We start from the raw sequence: 26,857 nt of genomic DNA, 5'->3' as shown, positions 1-26,857 counted from the left end.
GCGTTTGTGGGGCGGGGTTTGGTCCCTCAGGGCTGTGTTTGCCCTGCCAGGACCTGGGAGGCGTTTGTGGGGCGGGGTTTGGTCCCTCAGGGCTGTGTTTGCCCTGCCAGGACCTGGGAGGCGTTTGTGGGGTGAGTTTGGTCCCTCAGGGCTGTGTTTGCCCTGCCAGGACCTGGGAGGCGTTTGTGGGGTGAGTTTGGTCCCTCAGGGCTGTGTTTGCCCTGCCAGGACCTGGGAGGCGTTTGTGGGGTGAGTTTGGTCCCTCAGGGCTGTGTTTGCCCTGCCAGGACCTGGGAGGCGTTTGTGGGGCGGGGTTTGGTCCCTCAGGGCTGTGTTAGCCCTGCCAGGACCTGGGAGGCGTTTGTGGGGCGGGGTTTGGTCCCTCAGGGCTGTGTTTGCCCTGCCAGGACCTGGGAGGCGTTTGTGGGGCGGGGTTTGGTCCCTCAGGGCTGTGTTTGCCCTGCCAGGACCTGGGAGGCGTTTGTGGGGCGGGGTTTGGTCCCTCAGGGCTGTGTTTGCCCTGCCAGGACCTGGGAGGCGTTTGTGGGGTGAGTTTGGTCCCTCAGGGCTGTGTTTGCCCTGCCAGGACCTGGATGATCCTTTTGGGGTGGGGTTTAACCCCTCAGGGCCCGGATTGATCCCTCAGGGCTCTCTTAGCCCTGCCAGGACCCTGATTTGGAATCGGTTTTGGGGGATCCATCAGGATTTGGGGTCTGGGATTTCTGGGATCCACGATTTGGGATTTGAGATCATTTGGGATCATTCCCTGGGATCCAGATTTGGGATCATTTGGGATCCAGCACGATTTGGGATCTGGGATCGTTCAGAGTTGGGTTTGGGGATCCAGCGGGATTTGGGGTTTTTGAGAATCCAGGGTTTGGGATTTGGGGCCATTTGGGTTGGATTTGGGGGATCCAGAAGCTTTTGGGATCATTTGGGATCCAGCAGGATTTGGGATCTGGAATTCAGGGTTCCTGGGGATCCAGGATTTGGGATCAAGGCTCCCATTTTAGCCCCATTGTTGGCCCCGCCCCTTTCTGGCCACGCCATGATGTCATCACTGCCATGGTGACATCGCCGCTCCTGTTGTGACGCAGTAACTGTCACGGTGACATCATCAATGTAACCATGACACCATTGCTGTGACGTCATCCCCGTAATTGTTGTCGTTGGCGCTGTTGTGACATCATCTTGTCACCGTGATGTCATCACCACCCCAGTGATACCACTGTTGTCCCTGTGATGTCACTGATGACATCATCACTCCCCGATGACGTGATCCCTTCCTGATGACATCACCGGTCCCTGGTGACATCATGGGTCTCTCAATGAAGCCAACGCACCCTGATGACGTCATCACCATCCCTGATGATGCCACCACTGTCCCCTGGTGGCACCACGGTGTCCCTGATGACGTCACTGCTGGTTCCTCAATGACGTCACCACTGTCCCCCCCAATGACGTCGCTGCTGTTCCCTCCATGATGGCACCACTGTCCCCCAATGACGTCACCGCTCTCCCCTTGATGATGTCACCGCTGTCCCCCCGATGACGTCACCGCTGTCCCCAAGGATGGCGGCACCGAGGGCCTGGAGCTGTGTCAGCAACGGGGCCAGGGACACTGAGGGGACATTGGGGACACTGAGGGGACACTGGGGACACATTGGAGACACACCTGGGGACATTTGGGGACATTGAGAGGACATTTGAGACACTGGGAACACATTTGGGACACTGGGACATTTAGGGACACATTTGGGACACATTTGGGACACAGTACAGGACATTTAGGGACACTTGGGGACATTGGTGACACTCAGTGCCACACCCACCTGTGTCCGTGTGTGTCCAGCTCCCGTCCCCGCCCTGGGTCACCTGGGGGTGACACTGGGGTGACAGCTTGGGGACAGAGCCACCACCCCCGGTGTCACCTGCGTGCCACCCCCGGGGCTGATCCGATGTCACCTGCGATGTCACCACGCTGGGGACAGGGAGGGGACAAAGCCACCGATGTCACCAGTTTCACCCCAGTGTTACCAATGCCACCTTAGTGTCACCCCAGTGTCACTCACCCTCTGTCCCTCGCTGTCACTCGGAGCCGTCCTGATGTCACCAGCACTGGGGACAGAGGGGACATTGGCACAGGCACAGTGGCACTGCCACCACAGCGTGTCCCCAATGACCCCACAGTGTCCCCAGGGTGCCCCTCAGTATCCCCACTGTCCCCTCAGTGTCCCCAGTGTCCCCACTCTCCCCTCAGTGTCCCCACTGTCCTCTCAGTGTCCCCACTGTCCCCTCAGTGTCCCCATTGTCCCCTCAGTGTCCCCAGTGTCCTCTCAGTATCCCCAGTGTCCCCTCAGTGTCCCCACTGTCCCCACTGTCCCCTCAGTGTCCCCACTGTTCCCCCAGTGTCCCCTCAGTGTCCCCACTCTCCCCTCAGTGTCCCCAGTGTCCCCTCTGTCCCCTCAGTGTCCCCACTGTCCCCTCAGTGTCCCCAGTGTCCCCACTGTCCCCCCAGTGTCCCCTCAGTGTCCCCACTGTCCCCTCAGTGTCCCCAGTGTCCCCACTGTCCCCTCAGTGTCCCCTCAGTGTCCCCAGTGTCCCCACTGTCCCCCCAGTGTCCCCAGTGTCCCTCACCCCTCAGCCGGTCCCGGTTCCGTGCCAGGCGCTCGCTCAGCGTCCCCAGAGTCCCGAGAGCCGCAGTGACACCGGCCAGGGACAGGGACAGGGACAGCAGGGACCTGGGACAGCAGGGGACAGTGTCACCAGTGCCACCACAGGGACAGAGACAGCAGGGACCTGGGACAGCAGGGGACAGTGTCACCACAGGGACAGGGACAGGGACAGCAGGGACCTGGGGACAGGGACAGTGCCACCACAGGGACAGGGACAGCAGGGACCTGGGGACAGGGACAGTGTCACCAGTGCCACCACAGGGACAGGGACAGCAGGGACCTGGGACAGCAGGGGACAGTGTCACCAGTGCCACCACAGGGACAGAGACAGGGACAGCAGGGACCTGGGACAGCAGGGGACAGTGTCACCACAGGGACAGAGACAGGGACAGCAGGGACCTGGGACAGCAGGGGACAGTGTCACCACAGGGACAGAGACAGGGACAGCAGGGACCTGGGACAGCAGGGGACAGTGTCACCACAGGGACAGGGACAGGGACAGCAGGGACCTGGGACAGCAGGGGACAGTGCCACCACAGGGACAGGGACAGCAGGGACCTGGGGACAGCAGGGGACAGTGTCACCAGTGCCACCACAGGGACAGCCACAGCAGGGACCTGGGGACAGGGACAGTGTCACCAGTGCCACCACAGGGACAGTGACAGGGACAGCAGGGACCTGGGACAGCAGGGGACAGTGACAGTGCCACCACAGGGACAGGGACAGCAGGGACCTGGGGACAGGGACATCCCAGTCTCTCCCAGTTTCCCCAGTACCTGCTCAGGGTCTCTCCCAGTTTCCCCAGTTGCTCCTCAGCCGCTTCTGCCCGGAGCCGCTGCTGGGACACGGCCTGGAAACAGGAACGGGCACAGGTGTCACCAGGTGTGTCACCAATGTCCCCAGACGGCCACAGGTGTGTCCCTAGTGTTCCCTCACCTGTCCCAGTTGCTTCCCCAATGTCCCCAACGTGTCCCCAAATGTCTCCTCACCTGGCCCAGTTGTACCTCACCTGTCTCATGTGTGTCCCAGGTGTGTATTTACCTGTCCCAGGTGTGTATTTACCTGTCCCAGGTGTATTTACCTGACCCAGATGTCTCTCACCCATCCCAGGTGTGTCCCCTCACTTGTCCCAGGTGTGTTCTCAAATGGCCCCTCACCTGTCCCAGGTGTGTCCCTCACCTGTCTCTCCCCCCTCAGCTCCTCCTCCCCTTGGCGCAGCTGCAGCTCCAACAGCGACACCTGGCGGGACCCGGCAGCGACTGCAGCGTCCAGAGAGCGCACCTGGGACAGGTGAGAGACAGGTGAGACACACCTGGGACAGGTGTGACACCACTGCAGCACCCACGGAGTGCACCTGGGACAGGTGTGACACAGGTGTCCCCATGCAGGATTACCTGCGCTCCCTCAGTATGTGTCCACACCTGTCCCAGGTGTATCTCACCCGTCCCAGTGTCCCCTCACCTGTCCCAGGTGTGTCCCAGGTGTGTTTCACCTGTCCCAGTGCCCCCTCACCTGTCCCAGGGGTGCCCCAGGTGTGCACTCACCTGTCCCTGCAGCCGCAGCTCCTGGCTCCGGTGCAGCCTCACCTGCAGCAGCAGCTGGAAAACCTTCTGTCGCCAGCGGGCCAGCAGCACCTGGGGAGAGACAGGTGAGGGATGAGCTCACCTGGGACAGCACAGGTGGGACTCCAAATACACCTGGAGGACCCCCAGGTGTGTCCCCAATGTCCTCCGGGTTACTGGGAGCACTGGGAGTTAGTGGGAGCCCTCACCTGCTCTGGGCTTGGCTCCGCCCCCTCTTTGCCCAGGCTCCGCCCCCTCAGCGCCTCCAGCTCCATCTCCAGCATTTGGCTCCGCCCCTTTTCTGCCTCCAGCTCCGCCTCCAATCGCTGGCTCCGCCCCCTCAGGGCATTGAGCTCCTTCTCTGCTGATTGGCTCCGCCCCTTTTCCACCTCAAGCTCCACCTTCATTGCTTGGCTCCGCCCCTTTTCTGCCTCCAGCTCTGCTTCCAATCGCTGGCTCCGCCCCTTTTCTGCTTCAAGCTCCGCCCCCAGGGATCTGTATGGAGGAATGGGGATACTGGGAGCACTGGGAGTTACTGGGTTGTTACTGAAAGGTTACTGGGTTGTTACTGGGTGTTACTGGGAGCACTGGGAGGTTACTGGGAGTTCCTGGGTTGTTACTGGGAGTTACTGGGTGTTACTGGGAGTTACTGGGAGCCTCACCTGGAGCGCAGCACAAAGTGGGAGGGGGGGATGAGCCCTTCCATACTGGAATGGCGGAACTGGGAGCACTGGGAATCACTGCCAGGGTCCGGGCGGGGCTCGGCCATCAGCGACCTGTGGGTCTGGGGACAGTTCCCAGTAAGGACCAGTATGGACCAGTGTAGGCTGTCCCCAGTCCCAGTTCATCCCAGTCCCTCCCAGTTCCTTCCAATTCCCCCCACTCCATCCCAGTCTCTCCCAGTCCATCCCAGTCCCTCTCAGCCTCTTCACGACCCCCCAGTCAATCCCAGTTCATCCCATTCTGTCCCAGTACATCCCAGACCCTCCCAGTTCATCCCAGTCGCTCTAAGTCCCCCCAGCTCATCCCCGTCCACCTCAGTCTCTCCCAATTCCCCGGCGCTTTCCCCTCAGCCACTCAGAAGCGGCAACATCCGGTTCCCGCCTTTTCCTCTGACCAATGAGACACCGCGATTGGGAATGGGGGGGCGGCCATGGGGATCGGTCTTGGAAGGGAAATGGGGCCCTGAGGGGGGAAATGGGATCCTGAGGGGGAAATGGGGTCCTGGAAGGGGAAATGGGGTCCTGGAAGGGAAATGGGGTCCTGAGGGGGGAAATGGGGTCCTAGGAAGGAGGGAAATGGGGTCCTGAGGGAGAAATGAGGTCCTGAGGGGGGAAATGGGATCCTGAGGGGGGAAAATGGGATCCTGGAAGGGAAATGGCGTCCTGAGGAAGAAATTAGGTCCTGGAAGGGAAATGGGGTCCTGAGGGTGAAATGGGGTCCTGAGGGGGGAAATGGGGTCCTGGACGGGGGGGAAATGGGGTCCTGAGGGGGGAAATGTGGTCCTGAGGGGGGAAATGGGATCCTGGAAGGGAAATTGGGTCCTGAGGGAGAAATGGGGTCCTGGAGGGGGGGAAATGGGGTCCTGAGGGAGAAATGTGGTTCTGAGGGGGGAAATGGGGTCCTGGAAGGGGGGAAATGGGGTCCTGAGAGAGAAATGGGGTCCTGGAGGGGGGGAAATGGGGTCCTGAGGGAGAAATGTGGTTCTGAGGGGGGAAATGGGGTCCTGGAAGGGGGGAAATGGGGTCCTGAGAGAGAAATGGGGTTCTGGAAAGGAAATGGGGTCCTGAGGGGAGAAATGGGGCCCTGGAAGGGGGGAAATGGGTCCTGGAAGAAAGGAAATGTAGTCCTGACGGGGGAAATGGGGTCCTGAGGGGGGAAAATGGGGTCCCGGAAGGGAAATGGGGTCCTGAGGGTGAAATGGGGTCCTGGAAGGGGAGTAATGGGGTTCTGGAAGGGAAATGAGATCCTGAGGGGGGAAATGGGGTCCTGAGGGAGAAATGGGGTCCTGAGGGGGGAAATGGGGTCCTGGAAGAAAGGAAATGGGGTCCTGGAAGGGAAATGGGGTCCTGAGGGGGGAAATGGGGTCCTGAGGGGGAAATGGGGCCCTGAGGGGGAAATAGGGTCCTGGAAGAAAGGAAATGAGGTCCTGAGGGGGAAAATGGGATCCTGAGAGAGGAAATGGGGTCCTGAGGGGGGAAATGGGGTCCTGAGGGGGGAAATGTGGTCCTGAGGGAGAAATGGGGTCCTGAGGGGGAAATGGGGCCCTGAGGGGAAATGGGGTCCTGGAAGAGAGGAAATGGGGTCCTGAGGGGGAAATGGGGCCCTGAGGGAGAAATGGGGTCCTGGAAGAGAGGAAATGGGGTCCTGAGGGCGAAATGGGGTCCTGGAAGGGAAATGGGGTCATGAGGGGGAAATGGGGACCTGGAAGGGGAAATGAGATCCCGGAAGTCGCGGTCCCAGTCGCTCCCAGTCCATTCCAGTACCTCCTAGTGACTCCCAGTCCCTCCCACACTAATTCCGGTTTCTTTTTTCCGTCCATTTTTTACCTTTTCTCGCTTTTCCCGCCTCAGGACCGGCCGCCCCTGTTACTGTGGCAACCACTGGGTTGCAACGCCGCTCCCGCCCTTTGACGGCACCATTGGCGAGCGCTGATTGGCTGAGAGCGGCAAAGGCGGGAAGAGAGACCGGAGGCGCTTTCACCCGTTGCCGTGGCGACCTGAGCCGCGCGTTGCCATGGTAGCGGAAGTCCCGCCTTCCATGCGCTGCTAATCACGAGAGCGCTGATTGGCTGAGGGCGGAAGGGGCGGGGCTAAAGCCAAAAGTCTCACTTTGGTGTCCCCAAAGTGTCCCCAAATTCCCACGGGGGTTCCCAAGTGTCCCCAAAAAATGTCCCCAACCCCTCTCCCCCGCCAAATCCCGAATTTTTTTTGCACCCCAAATTCCAAAACCCCCAAATCCCCCCAAATTCCGGATTCTTTTTCACCCAAATCCCCCAGATTCCAAAAGCCCCAAATTCACTTTATTGGGGCCCCCCCAGATTTCGGGGGGTCCCGGCGGCTCCGGGTGCGGGGGGGGCTCGGGGGGGGCTCCCCAAAACTGGGGGTGGGGGTGGGAGGAGAACCCCGACGTCGCTTTTGGGGGGGATTTGGGGGGTTTTGGGGTAAATTTGGGGTTTTTTGCGGTTTCCCTGAATTTGTTTTTTTTGGGGGGGGATTTTGGGGGGGTCCCCGGCGGCTCCGGGTCCGGGGGGGCTCCTGAACCCCAAAATCGGGGTCGCGATCCTCGGAGTGACCCCGGGGTCGTTTTGGGGCTTTTCTGGGGGGATTTGGGGATTTCTGGGGTAAATTTGAGGTTTTTTGGGGTTTCCCTGAATTTGTGTTTTTTTGGGGGGGATTTTGGGGGGGTCTCCGCCCGCTCCGGGTTCTGGGGGGACTCGGGGGGGGAGTGGAGCCCCTAAAATCGGGGCCGGGCTGGGGTTGGGTTTTTTGGGGGGGATTTGGGTTTTTTTGGGAAGAATTTTTGGATTTTTTGGAAGAATTTGGGGTTTTTGGGGCGGGATTTGGGGATTTTTGGGGGGTCCTGGAATGTGGTTTTTTTGGGGGGGTTTTTTGGGGGTTTTTTTGGGGGGGTCTCCACCCGCTCCGGGTCCGGGGGAGCTCCTGGGGGGGATGCAGGGGGGGATATGGGACCCCAAAATTGGGGTTTGGGTTTTTTTGGGGGGGATTTGGGGTTTTCTGGGCAGAATTTTGGGATTTTTGGGAAGAATTTGTGGTTTTTTGAGCGGGATTTTTGTGGTTTTGGGAAGAATTTGGGGTTTTCTGGGCGGGATTTTTGGGGTTTTGGGCCAAATTTTGGGACTTTTGGGTGGGATTTGGATTTTTTTGAGTGGGATTTGGGGATTTTTGAGCGGAATTTTTATGATTTTGGGTGGAATTTGAGGTTTTTTGAGCGGAATTTTTTAAATTTTGGGCAGAATTTGGGGTTCTCTGGGCGGGATCTTGGTTTTTTTGTCTGGAATTTCTTGATTTTTGGGAGGAATTTGGGGTTTTTTGGGTGGAATTTGGCGGGTTTTGATGGGAATTTTTTAATTTCGGGGTGGAATTTGAGGGTTTTCCTTCGGAATTTTTCGATTTTTGGGCGGAGTTTGGGGTTTTTTGAGCGGAACTTTTTGATTTTGTGGTGGCATTTGGGGTTTTTTGAGCGGAACTTTTTGAATTTTGGGTGGAATTTGGCGGGTTTTGATGGGGATTTTTTGATTTTGGGGCGGGATTTGGGTTTTTTTGAGCGGGGTTTTTTGCTGTTGGGGTTTTTTGCTCGGGGTTTTTTCGCGTTTGGGTGGGATTGGGTGTTTTTTGGGTGGGACTGGGGGGCTCCAGGGGGGCGAGCAGGAACGGGGCGAGCTCGAGGCGCTGCCGCAGCGCCCCCGAGAGGAGAAACTCGGGCGAGAGCAGCGGGAGCCGCGCGGCCACGAACGGAGCCCAGAGCGGGCGGTCCTGCGGGCAGGAGATCACCAGGACACCGGGCTGGGGGAGAAATGCAGTTAGAAATCCCAAAAATTATAAAAAAAATACAGAAAACCCAAAAAAACCGGTGAAAAAATCCCAAAAAAAACCCAAAAAACCCCATAAAACCCGGTGAGAATCTCCAAAAAATCCCAAAAAACCCAGAGCGGGCGGTCCTGCGGGCAGGAGATCACCAGGACACCGGGCTGGGGGAGACAGGGGGTTAGAAATCCCAAAAATTATAAAAAACCACAAAAACGCCAAAAAACCCGGTGAGAAACAGAAAAAAAAAAAAAAAAAAACAACAAAAAAACCCAAAAACCCCAAAAAAACCCAAAACCCCGAAGACCCCAAAACCTCCAATTACCCCAGAAACCCCCAAAACCCCCAAAAAACCGCAAATGCCCCCAAAAAAACCAAAAACCCCAATAATGCCCAAATGTCCCCAATGTCCCCCCAATGTCCCCTCAGTGTCCCCACTGTCCCCAGTCCCCCAAATGTCCCCCAGTGTCCCCAGTGTCCCCACTGTCCCCAATCCCCCAAATGTCCCCCAGTGTCCCCAGTGTCCCCAATGCCCCCCAATTCCCCCCTGTCCCCGCTGTCCCCTCACCCGGCGCTCCCGCGGTGGCTCTGGCAGGAAGGTGCCACCGCAGCAGGTGACAATGTCCCTCATGTCCTGGGGACACGGCTGCACACTGGGGGTGACATGGACCTGGTACCCCTGGGGACAGAGGGGGACATTGAGGGGACATTGAGGGGACAGAGGGGGACAGAGGGGGACACTGGGGACACTGAGGGAACAGTGGGGACAGAGGGGACAGTGGGGACACTGGGGACATTGGGGACATTGAGGGGACATTGAGGGGACTGAGGGGACAGTGGGGACAGAGGGGGACATTGGGGACACTGAGGGAACAGAGGGGACAGAGGGGACAGTGGGGACACTGGGGGGACACTGGGGACATTGGGGGCAGGGGGGGGATTTGGGACATTTGGGGATTGGTGACATTTGGGGACATTTGAGGACACTGCGGCAGGGCATGGCCCCGTGCCCGGGGTTGGGCTCAGGTGACACTAGGTGACATTAGGGGCAGTGACGTCACTGTCACCTGCGGCAGGGCGTGGCCCCGTGCCCGGGGTTGGGCTCAGGTGACCTAGGTGACATTGGGGCAGTGACGTCACTGTCACCTGCAGCAGGGGCTGGCCCCGTGCCCGGGGATGGGCTCAGGTGACACTAGGTGACATTGGGGGCAGTGACGTCACTGTCACCTGCAGCAGGGGTTGGCCCCGTGCCCGGGGTTGGGCTCAGGTGACACTAGGTGACATTAGGGGCAGTGACGTCACTGTCACCTGCAGCAGGGGCTGGCCCCGTGCCCGGGGTTGGGCTCAGGTGACACTAGGTGACATTGGGGGCAGTGACGTCACTGTCACCTGCAGCAGGGGTTGGCTCCGTGCCCGCGCCAGCGCCGCGCGCAGCCGGAAGCGGAAGTGACGCTCCACGGGCGGGTCCCGCGGCAGGAAGGGATCCGGCGACAGCGGGCGGCCACCGTGGGAACTCTGGGGACAGCGGGGACACCGGGGTCACCCCAGTGCCCCCTCTCCTCCCGTGTCCCCAGGGCCACCCACCCTTGTCATCTAAAGCCACCGTGTCCCCCAGGCCACCCCAGTGTCCCCAAGTCCCCTCTCCGTGTCCCCAAACCCTTCGTTGTCACCAAGTTCCCCTCATCGTCCCCTCAATGTCCCCTCAATGTCACTGACCCCACAGTGTCCCAAATGTCCCTCAATGTCCCCAGTCCCCCAAATGTCCCCAATGTCCCCTCAGTGTCACTGACCCCACAGTGTCCCCAATGTCCCCAATCGCCCATTCCCCCGATTGTCCCCAGTGTCCCCAATGTCCCCAGTGTCCCCAATCCCCCCGACTTGTCCCCAGTGTCCCCAATGTCCCCAGTGTCTCCAATCCCCCGATTGTCCCCAATGTCCCCAGTGTCCCCAATGTCCCCAGTGTCCCCAGTCCCCCGATTGTCCCCAGTGTCCCCAATGTCCCCAGTGTCCCCAATCTCCCCGATTGTCCCCAATCCCCTGACTGTCCCCAATCCCCCCGATTGTCCACAATCCCCTGACTGTCCCCAATCTCCCCGAGTGTCCCCAGTGTCCCCAAGCCCCCCCAAGCCCCCCTCTGTCACCTGCAGCAGCCACTCGGGGGTGACGATGGCCACGCCCCGCCCCAGGGCGCAGAGGAACTTCAGGGTCCTGCGGATCCCGTCTGTCACCAGGTGGCTGCAGTCCCGCACTGAGCTGGCCTCGGTGCCACCCAGCGAGGACAGGGCCACCAGCAGCGCGGGGGAGGCCACCAGGCCAGTGAACAGCACCTGGGGGGACATTGGGGACATCACTGAGTGCCACCAGGCCAGTGAACAGCACCTGGGGGGACATTGGGGACAGCCCTGAGTGCCACCAGGCCAGTGAACAGCACCTGAGGGGACATTGGGGACATCACTGAGTGCCACCAGGCCAGTGAACAGCACCTGGGGGGACATTGGGGACAGCCCTGAGTGCCACCAGGCCAGTGAACAGCACCTGAGGGGACATTGGGGACATTGGGGACATCACTGAGTGCCACCAGGCCAGTGAACAGCCCCTGAGGGGACATTGGGGACATCACTGAGTGCCACCAGGCCAGTGAACAGCACCTGGGGGGACATTGGGGACATTGGGGACAGCTCTGAGTGCCACCAGGCCAGTGAACAGCACCTGAGGGGACACTGGGGACACTGGGGACAGCCCTGAGTGCCACCAGGCCAGTGAACAGCACCTGAGGGGACACTGGGGACATCACTGAGTGCCACCAGGTCAGTGAACAGCACCTGAGGGGACACTGGGGACACTTTGGGGACATCCCCAGGTGCCAGCACTCCAAGGAAGAGCAGCTGGGGACAGAGCGGGGGAGATGGGGGGAACTGCGCCATACTGGTTTATACTGGTCTATACTGGTCTGTACTGCTCTATACCGGTCTATACTGGTCCACACTGATCCATACTGGCTTATACTGCTCTATACTGGTCCATACTGGTCTATACTGGTCCATACTGGTTTATACTGGTCCATACTGGTCTATACTGCTCTATACTGCTCCATACTGGTCCATACTGGTTTATACTGGTCCTTACCCGGATGTGGGCGGGGCCCGTTGCTCTCTGGGGGCGGAGCCGGCTCGTGGCTCCCCCTGCTGGCTCCTCCACTGGTGGGGGCGTGGCTGAGGCCAAGCCCAGCCCATTTCCTTTTATGGGCACGAAGGGCGTGGCCTCTGCAATCCCGGCCCCTGATTGGCTGCGGCTGCTCTGGGGGTGGGGCCTGGAGCTCCCGGCCAATCGCTGACTGCGCCGAACCTGGAGGGGCGGAGCTAAGGTGGGGATCCCAGAATGCAACAGGAACCCCAAAATCTGCTAAATTCATCCCAAAATTCATCTGGGAAACCCCAAAATCCCCCAAATTCCACTTGGGACCCCAAAATCCCCCAAATTCACCCCAAAATCTTCCCTGGGAACCCCCAAAATTCAAATAGAACACCCCAAATTTCACCTGAGACCCCCAAAATTCACCTGGGAACCCCCAAAATCCCCTCAGGACCCCCCAAATTCACCTGCGGGGTGGGCAGAGCCTCCTGGGCGGGGCCGGGGGCACCCCCAACATCTGGATCCGGGGCCACCGCCGCCACATCTGGAATTTCCGGCGGTTTTAGGGGGGGTTTCGGGGACCCAACATCTGGATCGGGGGCCAGGAACAGCTGGGTGGCCACATCTGGGCCTGACTCCTCCTCTTCCTCCTCCACATCTGGAATTTCGGGTGGCTTCGGGGCAATTTTGAGTTGTTTTGGGCTTCCAACATCTGGATTTGGGGGCGGGAACAGCTGGGTGGCCACATCTGGGCCTGACTCATCTTCCTCTTCCACATCTGGAATTTGGGGTGGGCTCTGGGTCATTTTCAGTCGTTTTTGGGTCCCCACATCTGGATTTGGGGGCAGGAACAGCTGGGTGGCCACATCAGGATCCAAGGAGGGCGGCCCCTCCACATCTGGAATTTTGGGGTCTTTGGGGGCCTTTTGGGGGCTCTCAACATCTGGAGACGGCAAGAACAGCTGGGTGGCCACATCTGGATCCGACTCCTCCTCTTCCTCCTCCACATCTGGAATGTGGGGTGGCTTTGGGGTAATTGTGAGTCGTTTTGGAGCTCTAACATCTGGATTAGGGCACAGGAACAGCTGGGTGGCCACATCTGGATCAGATTCCTCTTCCTCCTCAACATCTGGGATTTCCTCCTCCACATCTGGAGTTTTGGGTGGGTTTGGGGCAATTCTGGGTCGTTTTGGGCTCCCCACATCTGGATTTGGGGGCAGGAACAGCTGGGTGGCCACATCTGGATCCAGGGAGGGCGGCCCCTCCACATCTGGAATTCCGGGGTCTTTTTGGGCCAGTCTGGGGCTTTCTGGGCTCCCAACATCTGGAGAGGGCAGGAACAGCTGGGTGGCCACATCTGGGTCTGACTCCTCTTCCTCCTCCACATCTGGAATTTTGGGTGGGCTCTGGGTCACTTTGAGTTCTTTTGGGCTCCCCACATCTGGACTAGGGGGCAGGAAGACCTGGGTGGCCACATCTGGATCCCACCCCTCCTCCACATCTGGAATTCTGGCTGTGCTTTGGAGCCTCCCAACATCTGGTCCCACATCTGGACCTTTCGGGCTTTCGGGCACGTTTTGGGCCGTTTTCTGTCTTTTCGGGGGCTGAACATCTGGATCCGGCTCCTCCTCCTCCACATCTGTGTCGCTCTCCACCACCAGGGCTCCACATCTGGATCCAGGGCTGCCAACATCTGGATTCGGCCCTTTTGGCCTCACATCTGGAGTCTCGGGCGCGTTCGGGGCTGGTTTGGGGGTTTTTGGGGATCCAACATCTGGATCTGGCCCCTCCTCCTCCACATCTGTGTCACTGTCCTCCAGCAGTGCCTGGGACCCGATTTTGGGGCCTGGAACATCTGGATTTGGGGTCTTTGCATCCACATCTGGAGTTTCAGGTGTGTTCTGGGTCATTGTCAGCCGTTTTGGGGGTTCCACATCTGGATCCTCCTCCACATCTGTGTCACTCTCCTCTACCAGGAATGCCTGTGACCCGATTTTGGGATCTGGAACATCTGGATTTTGAGCCTTTGCTTCCACATCTGGAGTATCAGGCATGTTCTGGGTCATTGTCACCAGTTTTGGGGGCTGCACATCTGGATCCTCCTCCACATCTGTGTCACTCTCCTCTACCAGGAATGCCTGTGACCCGATTTTGGGATCTGGAACATCTGGATATGGTGCTCCCAGCCGCACATCTGGAGTCCCGGGCACGTTCTGGGTAATTCTCAGCCTTTTCGGGGGCTGCACATCTGGATCCTCCTCCACATCTGTGTCGCTGTCCACCATCAGCGCCCCGTGCCCGATTTTGGGCCTGTCCACATCTGGATTTTGGGTTTCTGCCACCACATCTGGACTCTCAGACACCCTCCGGGTCGCCCTGAGCCTTTTCCGGGGCTGCACATCTGGATTTGCGTCGTCCTCATCCTCCACATCTGTGTCGCTGCCCAGCAGCAGCAGCTGGGGGTGGAGTTTCGGGCCCACCACATCTGGATTTGGGGCTCTCAGCCCCACATCTGGAGTTTCTGGCACATTTTGGGTCAATTTGAGCTGTTTTTGGGGCTGCACATCTGGATCTTCCTCCTCCTCCACATCTGTGTCACTCTCCACCAGCAGCCCCCAGCCCCTGATTTTGGGCGTTTCCACAGCTGGATTTGGGCTCTCCACATCTGTAATCCCAGCCACGTTTTGGGTGATTTTCAGCTGTTTTTGGGGCTGCACATCTGGATTTTCGCTGTCCTCCTCCACATCTGTGTCACTGTCCAGCAGCTGCGCCCCACGCTGCGTTTTTGGGGCCAAAACATCTGGACCTGGGGTCTTTGAAACCACATCTGGAGTTTCTGGGATGTTTTGGGTCGCTTTCAGCTGGTTTTGGGGCTGCACATCTGGATCCCCCTCCTCCACATCTGTGTCACTGTCCACCAGCTGTGCCCCACACCCGTTTTTAAGCCACGGAACATCTGGATTTGGGGTCCTCAGCCCCACATCTGGAGTTTCGGGCACGTTCTGGGTCAACTTGAGCCGTTTTGGGGGCTCCACATCTGGATCCCCCTCGCCCACGTCTGTGTCGCTGTCGCTTTCGGCCCACGGCACATCTGGATCCGCCACATCTGGCGCCGCTCCGGGCGTTTCGGGGTCCCCAACATCTGGACCCGGGGTCTCCGCCGCCACATCTGGGGAACCCCGGCGGCGGGGCAGGTGTTTTTGGGGGGGTCCAACATCTGGGGGCACAGCTGGATCCTCCAGGGCACTGGAAAAGGATGGGGGGGGGGAGAGTTGGGGAGTTCAGGATCCTCCAAAAACCCCAAAAATCCTCCCAGGAAACCCCACAATGCCCAAGAATTGTCCCAGGAACCCAAAAATGTCCCAGGGACCCCCCAAAACTCCCTGAGCTGCGCCCAAACATCCCAGAATCCCACAAGGATCCCCCAAGAGACCCAAAATTCACCAAATCCTCCTCAGAAACCCCAAATCCCCTCAGAGAACCCAAAACCCACCTCAGGAACCCCAAATTTATTCATGGAACCTCCAAATTTACTTCAAGAACCTCAAATTTCCTCAGAGAACCCCCAAATTCCCTCAAAACCCCCGAATTTCCTCTGGAACCCCAAAGTTCCCTCAGGGAACCCCAAAATTCCCTCAGGGAACCCCAGGTTCCCTCACGGAACCCCCAAATCTACCTCAGGAACCCGAAATCCACCTCAGGAACCCCAAACTCCCCTCACGGAACCGCCAAACTTCCCTCACAAACACCCAGCCTACCTCAGGGACCCCCTAATTTCTCTCCGGAAACCCCAAATTTCTCTCCGGAAACCCCGAGATTCCCAAACCAAGCCCCCGAACTTCCCTCAGAGACCCCAAACTTTCCTCAGGAACCTCCGGCCCCCCTCAGAGACTCTCCTCAATCTCCCTCAGGAATCCCCCAAAACTCCCCACACGAAGCGCCAACCCCCACCAAGAACCCTTCCAACCCTTTCTGTGACCCCTAAATCCCTCCAGGGGATGTCAGAACCCTCCCGGGCCCCAAATCGCCCCAAATTCCCTCGGGTTCCCCCAAAAGCGGCCGCAGCCCCCCGCTCACCCCTCCCGCGCCATCACCGCCGGGCCCCGCTCCGCGCGCTCCCATTGGCCGCTCCCTCCGCGCGCTCACGCCTACTCGCGATTTCTATTAACTGCCGCGCCTGTCAATCATCGCCGAACCATAGAGACGGGGCCGGGCGGTCCTCCGAGCGCGCCAGAGCGCCTGTAGGCGAGGCTTAAATAGGTTTAGACCAATGGGAGAGCAGAAAGCTTGATTGAAAGCGCGACTAACCAATAAAATTGCTCCAAGCGGGCGGTGCCGACCAATGGGAGCCGCGGCTTTGTCCTATATGAGCGCGCGCGGGGCCACAGCTGCCGCCATTTTCATCGCTGCCGCACGCGTGCTGTCGCTCCGCTCTTAAGGGGGCAGCGCCGCATCTTTGCTTTTTCTATCCCCTTTCTCCAAGCGCCTCCGCGCCGTTCGGGTGGGTTCGAGTTCCCCCCGCCAGCCGCCGCCATGAGGGAGATCGTGCACATCCAAGCGGGCCAATGCGGCAACCAGATCGGCGCCAAGGTGAGCGGGCCCCACCTCCATCCCCACCGCGCCGGCGTTGCCCCTTTAAGGACCCCCCTTCCTGCGCGCCAAGACAAAGGCTGACCCAAATCTACGCGATTTTCCCCCAAAATTCACGTTTTGCCGCCAAAAAAGCGGCTCTGAGGGAAAAAGCCGATGCTGAATTTTGTGGGTTCGGGGTTAAAATAAAAAGATTTTGGTGTTAAATACAGAATTTCCGTGGTTCAACGCGCTCCCCCCTCACGCGGCCGCAAAATGGCGGCTGAGGGCGGCGGCTCCGAAACGCGGCGGATTCGCTGCTCAAATGGCTTTTTTTTGGGTGTTCTAAAAAAAAGAAAATTTATTTTTTTTTGTATTTAAAAGGTTACTTTAAAAAATTTGGGTGTAAATCGTGGTTTTTATCCCAGATCGAAGGGGTTTAGCTGAGCATGGGCGGGGAAGGCGCCAAAATGGCGGCGAAGAGCCGCGAAATTCACGGATTTTAACCCAAAATTAACATTTTTGCAATAATTTATTCCTAATTAAACCTAAAAATGGAATTTCTTTTGCTTTTCTAGCAGCTTTTTTTAATCGTGTATTTTCAGGCCTTTAAATTGTCATTTTCATCCCAAAATTCGATATTTTCGCCCCTAAAATTCGCTATTTTTAGGCAAAACCGCTTAATTTTACCTCAAAAATGCGGATTTTTTAAACCAAAATAAAAAATTTTGACCCTGTAACGGGGCGTAACACCCGGAGGAGTCAGACCTGAAAATGAAGTATTTAACCAATAAAAAGTTACTTAAAAAATAATAATTTATAGCATCGAATAAGAGGTGCATGGGCAGTTTTTTGTTCAAAAATCAGATTTTTTTTTTCCACAACGGCATTTTTCAGTCGCAAAACTTAGAATTTGTAGGTTTCTTCGGACCGCTGGATTTTGTGACAAAACGTGTTTGTTTATTAGTCTTCAAATGTGGATTTTAAATTTTTAAATCCCACTATTTATCTGCAAAATTGATGGTTTTCGTCCCTTGCATCGGCATTGTGCCCTAAAATGCCCTTTTTAACCCCTAAAAATGGATCAGTTTATTTCCAAAAAAAGCATTTTAATTCTGAAAATACTAAAATTCCGGGTTTAAGTGATATTATTTAATTTCTGAAGGATTCTTGTTGCGAAAATGCAGCTTTTTACTCTAAAAATCTTTAATTTTCATCCCCAAAATGGAGCTTGGGAGCTGCAGCTCAGCATCTTTCTTTTTCAAAATAACATTTTTTTGTGCAAAATTAAGATCTTTATCCCCAAAACCTGGATTTTTGAGGAGAAAAACGGATGGATTTATTTTATAAAAATAAAATTTTTGCTTACAATTCGTTTTTTTTTTGTATTTCGGAGTTCCCAACCCCAAAATGGAGGTTCCAGCCCCAAAATGGAGGTTCAGAGGAAGAATCGGAGCTTTGTGCTTCTAAATCCGCTTTTTTTTAACCTCAGAATCACCTACTCCAAAGTTCTTATTTTTTATTTAAAATTAATTTTAGCAAAACTGGTGTTTTTTACCCAAAAATGCTTTGTTTCAGACTTCAGAATTTTCAATTTTGCAATCCAAAATGTCATTTTTGCTGCTTCAAAAATGCTTTTTTTCCTCCTAAATTTTCATTTTTCGTCCCATACTGCCCCATTTAACATCATATTTAATTTTAAAAATATCTTAATTTTGTTTTTTGTCCAAAAATCGCCGTTTTCACCCCCAGATCAATTTCTTTGTGTCTCCAGACTGCATTTCCTGCCTCTTAAATCAACATTTACATTTCCTCCCTTGCTTCGAAATCTTTATTCTCTAAACTGCCTCAATTTGCAGTTTTAACCCAAAAATGGGATTTTTTCTTTGAGCTGTAGCACTCAAAATTTGAATTTTTAGGCTCAAAAAGGGTTTTTTATTTCACAAAAAACATTGGTATTTAACAGATCACATTTACTCTGAAAATTTTTTTAGCCCCACACCTGCATTTTTTCACCCAAAATTTGCATTTTTTTATGTTTAAATATTTCTAAGCCAAATAATTGATATTTCTGTCACTAATTTCTCTGTTTCTGCCAAAATTGGACATTTCTTCCTCACAAATAATAAGTTTTAACTCGCTCCAAAGGGTAGATTTTTTTACCCAAAAATTTTGTATAATTTAATTACTTTTAATCTTTCAAACACATTTTATTCCTTACTTGCCCAAAATCTGCGTTTTTAACCCCAAACTGGGTTTTTTGTACCAATTTCTTCCCTACGCTCCCAAAACCGCCCTTTTTTAACCCACTTTTTCCCATTCTCCGAAATCTTTATTTTTAACCCATTTTTGCCCAAAGTTCACAAAAATTTTAACTGATTCCTTTCCTCAAGTCAAAAATTAAAAAAAAAAAAAAAAAAAAAGCACTTTTAACACATTTATTATTTAATTTTTATTTCAAATTGTTGGTTTTAATCTCTTACCTCTAAAATTAATATTTTTAAACACTTTTTTTTCCTCAGGCCCTAAATTTTGTTTTTTTAAATACATTTCTTTCTCAAAATCCTAAACCTTTTTTTTTATCTCAAATCACCATTTTTTGTTTGCTTATTCTAATTAAAAATTCAAAAATTACTCGTTTTTAACCCAAGTTATTTTTTAACTCGATTCCTCCCTCCACAACCCCAAAATTCCAAATTTTTTTGCTGCATTCATTCTTTATTAGCCCCAAAAACTTCTTTTTTCACCTCATTTTCCTCTCCCCCTTCCCTTTCCCCGGGCTCATTTTAACCCCAAAACCCCAAATTGTTACAATTTCACCTCCAAATTTGTAATTTAGGTGATTTTTGGATGTAAAAATCCGGATTTTGGGGTCGAAATAAAGCTGACTTTGGGTGGGAAAAGCCCATTTTTGGGGGGGGTTATTTTAATTTTTATTTTAAGTTTTATTTGAATTTTTGATTTGCCGCCATTTTCTGCCCTTCCCGCCCTTTTCAAAGGGGCGGGGCCGCCCCTCTGACCACGCCCCCCACAAATCCACGCCCCAAATTGTAAAAAATCCTAAAAATCGCTTTTTTTTATCCCAAAAACAATTGTAGAGTCGCTGCAAGTTGTAGTTTTAATTTTTTTTGGACCTGACCACACTTCAAATTTAATTTTAAACTTTATAAAATCCTCATTTTACAACCCTCACTCTGCCACGGCCCCAAATTTATTGAAATCACCCAAGTTTTTTATTTTTACCCCAAAATCGCAGCCTGGGGGAGGTGGGTGGGGCCAGGCTCAAATCCCATTGTTCCTCAAATGTCCCAAAATTTTATTTTTTGTCCTGAAAATGAATCCTGGGCTTAGCAAAGCGGGCGTGGCCTGCCTGGTCTCAGCCTGCCACAAGCTCTGCCCCTTTAACCCAGACCGTGCCCACAATTGCCTTTCAAACACAAATTTTAATCTTTAAAATTCCAATTTTTTTCTTTTAAAATCTTATTTTCTATCTTTTAAAATCCTGGTTTTTTTCCTTTTAAAGTCTTATTTCTTCTCAAATCCCACTTTTTTCCTTTTAAAATGCCACCTTTTTTATTTAAGATTTGCTTTTTTATCTCAAAATCCCAATTATTTTTTTCAAAATCCTGGGTTTTTTTATTTTTAGGTCCTCGATTTTTCTCTTTAAAGAAGTTTTTTAGTTTTTAATTTCTTTTTAGTTCTTTAGTTTTCTAATTTTTTAAAGATTGTAACTGAAGTTTTCTACTCTAAAATTTAAATTTTTTTTTTGCCCCAGATCTTCTTTTTTTCTCAGAATTAGTGTTTTAGGTGAAACAAAGGGGGTGTGGCCCCACCCCTTTGACCTTTGCCCACGTCCCCAGCCCCCATTTCCCACCCTAAAATCACAATTTTTTCCCCCAGAATTCCAATTTTTTGCCCAAAATGTGGTCTGGGATGGGCATGGCCCTGTTGACCCCACCCCTTTTAACCCCAGACCCTGCCCCCAAACCCCCATTCCCCACCCCAAAATCCATTTTTCTTTAAAACCCCATTTTTTCTCTTCTAAAATCCCAAATTTTTCCCCAAAATGGGGTCTGGGATGGGTGTGGCCATCCTGGCCCTGCCTCTTTAACCCCAGATCAGGCCTCCAGCCCCATTTCCCACTCCAAATTCCTGACTTTCCCTCCTAATATCATAAATTTTTTCCCAAAAATCCAATTTTTCCCCCCAGAATGGGGTATGGGATGGGTGTGGCCCTGCTGACCCCACCCCTTTAACCCCAGACCCCCCAAATCCCCATTTCCCACCCCAAAATCCTCATTTTTTCCTCCTAAAATCTCCATTTTTCCTGCTACAACCGCGGGGTTTTTCCCCCAAATCCCCGTTTTTCGCCCCGAGGCCGCTCCGGGGCTGTCCCCAGGCTGTCCCCGGGGTGTCCCCGAGCTGTCCCCGAGCTGTCCCCGAGCTGTCCCTGCTGTCCCCACAGTTCTGGGAGGTGATCAGCGACGAGCACGGCATCGACCCCACGGGCACCTACCACGGGGACAGCGACCTGCAGCTGGACCGCATCAGCGTCTACTACAACGAGGCCACAGGTGGGGACACCTGGGGACGGCTGGGGACACCTGGGGACAGCAGGGGACACCTGGGGAAAGCTGGGACACCTGGGGACACCTGGGGACACCTGGGACACCTGGGGACGGCTGCCACCCCTTCCCTGGTTCCTCTGCTCTTCTCCCTTTTCATTGTGGCACTTGGTGGCTTTTGTCACCTGCCCGATGTCACTGCCTGGTTTGTTACTTGTCCATTCTCACCTGTCCAGTGTCACCTGTTTATTGTCACAGTGTCACTTGTCCGTTGTCACCTCCCAGTGTCACCCCCAGTGTCATTCTGTCCTCATCCCAAGTGTCACTTGTTCATTATCACTCCAGTGTCACCTGTCCAGTGTCACCTGTCCAGTTTCACATGTCCATTGTCACATCCAGTGTCACTTGTGCATTGTCACCTCCCAGTGACATCCTCAGTGTCATTCTGTCGTCACCCCAAGTGTCACTTGTTCATTATCACTTCAGTGTCACCTGTCCATTGTCACCACCTGTCCATTGTCACCTGTGCCATTGTCACCTCCCAGTGTCATTCTGTCCTCACCAGTGTTACCTGTCCAGTGTCACTTGTCCATTATCGCTTCAGTGTCACCTGTCCGTTGTCACCTGTCCATTGTCACACCCAGTGTCACCTGTCCAGTTTCACATGTCCATTGTCACACCCAGTGTCACTTGTGCATTGTCACCTCCCAGTGACATCCTCAGTGTCATTCTGTCCTCACTGCAGTGTCACCAGTCCAGTGTCACTTGTGTCACTTCAGTGTCACCTGTAATTTTGTCAGGGGTAATTTTGGGGTTTTTGGGTTGATTTAAAATTTGGGGTGTTTGAGGTGATTTGGGATAAATTTGGGTGAATTTAGGATGAATTTGGGGGTGATTTTGACTCTTTTTGGGTTGATCTTTGGTGCTGTTTGGGGTGGTTTGGGACATCCTGGGATAATTTTGGTTTTCTGGGAGATTTTTGATATTTCTGGGATAATTCTGATTGGTTTAGGGACAATTCTGGGATGAATTTTGGATATTTTTGGTGTATTTTTTGGGTGTTTTTAGGATAGTTTTGGGTGGTTTTGGGGTGACTTTTCACATTTTTGGGTAACTTTTCCCATTTCTGGTGAATTTTAGGAGGTAAATCCATGCCCAGGATCTCCTGATGATTTTGGGATGAATTCTGGGGAAAACTTTGGGATTTTTGGGGTGACTTTTCCTGGGTTTTAGGTGGCTCTAAATGGTTTTGGGGTGAATTCTCCAAATTTTGGGGGAAATTTTCCATCTTTGGGATGATCTTTTTATATTTAGAGTGATTTTTCCTATTTTTGGGGTAAATTTTCCCATTTTTAGTGAATTTCAGGACGTAAACCCATACCCAGAATTCCCTGGTGGTTTTAGGGTGATATTTGGGTTAAATTTTGCCATTTTTGGTGAATTTCAGGAAGTATATCCATGCCCAGGTGATTTTTGGGGTAACCCTAGCTGATTTTTGGGGTAAATTTTCCCATTTTTGGCTCGTTCCAGGAGGTAAATACGTGCCCAGGGCCATCCTGGTGGATTTGGGGTAACTGTGGATGGTTTTTGGGTTAAATTTTCCCATTTTTGGTTTTTTTCAGGAGGTAAATCCGTGCCCAGGGCTATCCTGGTGATTTTGGGATGATTTTTGGGTTAAATTTTCCCATTTTTGGTTTTTTTCAGGAGGTAAATACGTGCCCAGGGCCATCCTGGTGGACCTGGAGCCCGGCACCATGGACTCGGTGCGCTCCGGACCCTTCGGGCAAATCTTCCGACCCGACAACTTCGTGTTCGGTGAGGGGACACCTGGGGACACCTGGGACTCAAATGAGGATGTTTGGGACACACCTGGGGACATTTGGGGATCCTTGGAGGCATTTGGTGATAACTGGGACACACCTGGGGACATCAGGGACACCTGGGGACACTTGGGACACACTTGGGGCCACCTGGAAACAGTTTGGACACACCTGGGGGACATCTGAGACCCACCTGGGGGCTCGTGGGACACAGCTGGGGACATCTGGGACTCAAATGAGAATGTTTGGGACACACGTGGGGACATTTGGGACACTGGGACACACCTGGGGACATTTGGGACACACCTGGGGATTCCTGGGACTCAACTGAGGACGTTTGGGACACATGTGGGGACATCTGGGATACCTGGGACAAAACTGGGGACATTTGGGGATACCTGGGACACCCCTGGAACAGCTGGGTCCTACCTGGGGACCTTGGGGCCTCCTGAGAGACACACCTGGTGACACCTGGGACACACTTGGGGGCACCTGGAAACAGTTTGGACCCACCTGGGGGCTCGTGGGACACACCTGGGGGACATTTAGGGACACCTGGGGGCATCTGAGACACACCTGGGGACATCTGGAGATAATTGGGGGGCACCTGGGATATTTGGGGACACACCTGGGGGCTTCTGGGGACACCTGGAGACATCTGGGACACACCTGGGGATGACTGGAACACTTCTGGGGACATTTAGGGACACCTGGGACACACCTGAGGGCTTTGGTTACACCTGGGACACACCTGAGAAGTGGTTTGAAGGCCCCCAAAAGCAGTTTAAAGGTCACCAAAGGTGGTTTGAAGCTCCCCAAACCCCATTTCAACATCCTCCAACCCTTTTCTTTTCCCCTGCAGGCCAAAGCGGCGCCGGGAACAACTGGGCCAAGGGTCACTACACGGAGGGCGCCGAGCTGGTGGACTCGGTGCTGGACGTGGTGCGGAAGGAGGCCGAGAGCTGCGACTGCTTGCAGGGCTTCCAGCTGACCCACTCGCTGGGCGGCGGCACCGGCTCGGGCATGGGCACGCTGCTCATCTCCAAGATCCGCGAGGAGTACCCCGACCGCATCATGAACACCTTCAGCGTGGTGCCGTCGCCCAAGGTGTCGGACACGGTGGTGGAGCCCTACAACGCCACGCTGTCGGTGCACCAGCTGGTGGAGAACACGGACGAGACGTACTGCATCGACAACGAGGCGCTCTACGACATCTGCTTCCGCACCCTCAAGCTGACCACGCCCACCTACGGCGACCTCAACCACCTGGTGTCGGCCACCATGAGCGGCGTCACCACGTGCCTGCGCTTCCCCGGGCAGCTCAACGCCGACCTGAGGAAACTGGCCGTCAACATGGTGCCCTTCCCGCGGCTGCACTTCTTCATGCCCGGCTTCGCGCCGCTGACGTCGCGGGGCAGCCAGCAGTACCGCGCCCTCACCGTGCCCGAGCTCACCCAGCAGGTTTTCGACGCCAAGAACATGATGGCCGCCTGCGACCCGCGGCACGGGCGCTACCTCACCGTGGCCGCCGTCTTCCGGGGCCGCATGTCCATGAAGGAGGTGGACGAGCAGATGCTGAACGTGCAGAACAAGAACAGCTCCTACTTCGTGGAGTGGATCCCCAACAACGTGAAGACGGCCGTGTGCGACATCCCGCCGCGCGGCCTCAAGATGGCCGTCACCTTCATCGGCAACTCCACCGCCATCCAGGAGCTGTTCAAGCGCATCTCGGAGCAGTTCACCGCCATGTTCCGGCGCAAGGCCTTCCTGCACTGGTACACGGGCGAGGGCATGGACGAGATGGAGTTCACCGAGGCCGAGAGCAACATGAACGACCTGGTGTCCGAGTACCAGCAGTACCAGGACGCCACGGCCGAGGAGGAGGAGGATTTCGGCGAGGAGGCCGAAGAGGAGGCCTGAGGGTCGTTGGGTTTACCCTCCCCCCTTCCCGTTCCCGGTGTGCTGTCCCAGGGCGGCGCCTTCAGCGTCGTCTGTCCTTCGTCATCGTCAGCGGCGGCGGCAGCAGAGCCTCCACACAGCCTTCACCATCATCATCGTCCTGGAAGAGCCCCCAGCCTTCACCATCATCATCATCGTCCTGGAAGAGCCCCCAGCCTTCAGCATCATCATCATCGTCCTGGAAGAGTCCCCAGCCTTCAGCATCATCATCATCGTCCTGGAAGAGTCCCCAGCCTTCATCATCATCATCCTGGAAGAGTCCCCAGCCTTCAGCATTGACCTCACATTCCCCAACCTTAATCTTCATCATCGTCATCGTGGAAGAGTTTGCAGTATTCATCCTTGTAGAGTCTCCAGTCTTCATCACTGAAGAGTCTCCAATCTTCATCATCATGAAGAGTCCCCAGCCATCATCATCACCATCAAGTTCCTGGTTTTCAATATTCAGGATTTCCAACCTTGGTCGCCTTCATCCGTGAAGAGTCTCCAGCCTTCATCATCATCATCATCCTTGAAGAGTCTCCAGTCTTCAGCATCATTGAAGAGTTTCCAGTCTTCTTTCACAGATCTCCCCAGGGTTCATCATCATCATCATCATCCTCCACACCTTTGAATTTGGCTTTGACCATCATCATCCTCATCATGGAAGAGCCTCCACGAGCTCCTGACCTTCGGCCTCATCATGGAAGAATCGTTGACCTTCATCAAGTTTGGGCAGTTGACCTTGGCCTTCATCATCACCATGGAAGAGTTCTTGACCTTCATCATCCTCCTCATCACCTTGGAAGATCCCTTGACCTTCATCATCGTCACCCCCGCCCCTCCCCTGCTGCCACCGCCCCTCGCCCCCCCCTCCGCTCCATTGCCGCCATTTTGGGTCGTTTTTCCCTTTTTTTTTCTCCAGTTTTTGTTCGTTTCTGTCCGTTTTCCCTTTTTTGTGTTGTTGTTTCTTTTCCAGTTTTTTTTGTCATTTCGTCCATTTTTGGTCATTTTCCCTATTTTTGGTTCATTTTCCTCCATTTTGATCTCTCGTTTTTCTGCCATTTTCACACATTTTTCCTCATTTTTGGTCAGTTTTTCCTCTTTTTTGGTATTTTTTTCCCATTTTTCCAATTTCTGCTCTTTTTACCCATTTTTGCTGGTCTCAGCCCAATTTCATTCCGTTTTCTCAACTTTTGATTCCTTTTTTTTCTCCTCAATTTTTGCTCAGCCATTTTTAACCCATTTTGGGTTTGGATTCCTCAATTTCCATTCATTTTTTTCCCCAATTTTTATTCATTTTTTTCCCAATTTCTGTCCATTTTTGGTTTATTTTTTTCCAAATTTCCATTTTTTTCCCCCCAGTTTTCATCCGTTTTTACCTATTTTTAGTTCTTTTCCCAATTTTTGTCAATTTTTTTCCCAATTTTCATTCATTTTTCCACATTTTTGGTTCATTTTTTCCCTATTTTTTGTCCATCTTTGCCCAGTTTTTTGTCCATTTTTACCCATTTTTGGTTAGTTTTTTTCCCAATTTTCATCAGGTTTTTTTCCTAATTTTTTGTCCATTTTCCCCTCATTTTTTCCTCCATTTTTTCTCATTTTTCCCAATTTCCCTCCGTTTCTCCCCAAATTCCGTCGCCGTTCCCGGTCACTCGCTCCTGTTTTTGGATCGTTTTTGGGTTTTTTTTGTTGTTTATTTTTCTTTTTTTTTTTTTTTTAGTTTTTGTTTTTTCCCGTTTCTTTCGTTTTTCATATTGAAAAGTCGCCCCCGGGTCCGGAATAAACTCGGGATGGAAAAGCCACAAAGAGTCACCTTGGGATCACCTGGGGTCACCTTGGGGTCACCTGGGTGTCATTTTGGGGTCACCAGAGAGGTTCCAGTGTCCCCTGGGCAGATTTTGGGGTCACCTGAGGGTCCCCAATGTCACCTGATGGAGTTTTGGGGTCACCTGTGTCACCTCTGGGGTCACTTTGGGGTCACCTGGGGAGATTTTGGGGTCACCTGGAGGGTCCCCAGTGTCACCTGGGGGGGATTGGGGTCACCTG

At 53.9% G+C, this 26,857-nt stretch overlaps 3 protein-coding genes across 5 annotated transcripts; 1 reads left to right on the top strand and 2 right to left on the bottom strand.

Annotated features, from left to right (window-relative positions):
• Positions 1 to 997: 997 nt before the first annotated feature.
• Positions 998 to 7,108, bottom strand: CCHCR1 (coiled-coil alpha-helical rod protein 1). 3 transcript variants are annotated; one of them, XM_056510273.1, is made up of 10 exons: positions 6,787 to 7,108; positions 4,900 to 5,021; positions 4,447 to 4,732; positions 4,220 to 4,309; positions 3,855 to 3,956; positions 3,452 to 3,525; positions 2,638 to 2,741; positions 2,073 to 2,118; positions 1,833 to 1,981; positions 999 to 1,621 (listed from the first exon to the last, which is right to left on the bottom strand). In XM_056510273.1, the coding sequence occupies exons 2-10, from the start codon at positions 5,004 to 5,006 to the stop codon at positions 1,509 to 1,511; spliced, it is 1,071 nt and encodes a 356-aa protein (XP_056366248.1). In that variant the 5' UTR covers positions 5,007 to 5,021; positions 6,787 to 7,108; the 3' UTR covers positions 999 to 1,508. The 3 variants fall into 3 exon arrangements, with proteins under 3 accessions (XP_056366251.1, XP_056366248.1, XP_056366249.1); XM_056510274.1 differs by lacking the exon at positions 6,787 to 7,108 and adding an exon at positions 5,274 to 5,334; XM_056510276.1 differs by lacking the exon at positions 1,833 to 1,981 and having other exon boundaries at positions 998 to 1,621.
• Positions 6,641 to 16,043, bottom strand: MDC1 (mediator of DNA damage checkpoint 1). The gene is made up of 10 exons (XM_056510808.1): positions 15,994 to 16,043; positions 12,384 to 15,162; positions 11,911 to 12,129; positions 10,926 to 11,111; positions 10,174 to 10,299; positions 9,353 to 9,463; positions 8,862 to 8,948; positions 8,604 to 8,733; positions 6,830 to 7,002; positions 6,641 to 6,661 (listed from the first exon to the last, which is right to left on the bottom strand). The coding sequence occupies exons 1-10, from the start codon at positions 16,005 to 16,007 to the stop codon at positions 6,641 to 6,643; spliced, it is 3,846 nt and encodes a 1,281-aa protein (XP_056366783.1). The 5' UTR covers positions 16,008 to 16,043.
• Positions 16,044 to 16,291: 248 nt separating this feature from the next.
• On the top strand, positions 16,292 to 26,617 carry TUBB (tubulin beta class I). The gene is made up of 4 exons (XM_056510234.1): positions 16,292 to 16,506; positions 20,951 to 21,059; positions 22,755 to 22,865; positions 23,733 to 26,617. The coding sequence occupies exons 1-4, from the start codon at positions 16,450 to 16,452 to the stop codon at positions 24,788 to 24,790; spliced, it is 1,335 nt and encodes a 444-aa protein (XP_056366209.1). The 5' UTR covers positions 16,292 to 16,449; the 3' UTR covers positions 24,791 to 26,617.
• Positions 26,618 to 26,857: the final 240 nt, after the last annotated feature.

The sequence above is a fragment of the Oenanthe melanoleuca genome, chromosome 25 (assembly GCF_029582105.1).
Source record: "Oenanthe melanoleuca isolate GR-GAL-2019-014 chromosome 25, OMel1.0, whole genome shotgun sequence".
NCBI lineage: Eukaryota > Metazoa > Chordata > Aves > Passeriformes > Muscicapidae > Oenanthe > Oenanthe melanoleuca.
The sequence above is the reverse complement of the archived record's forward strand: the minus strand, read 5'-3'. Positions and strand labels throughout refer to the sequence as shown.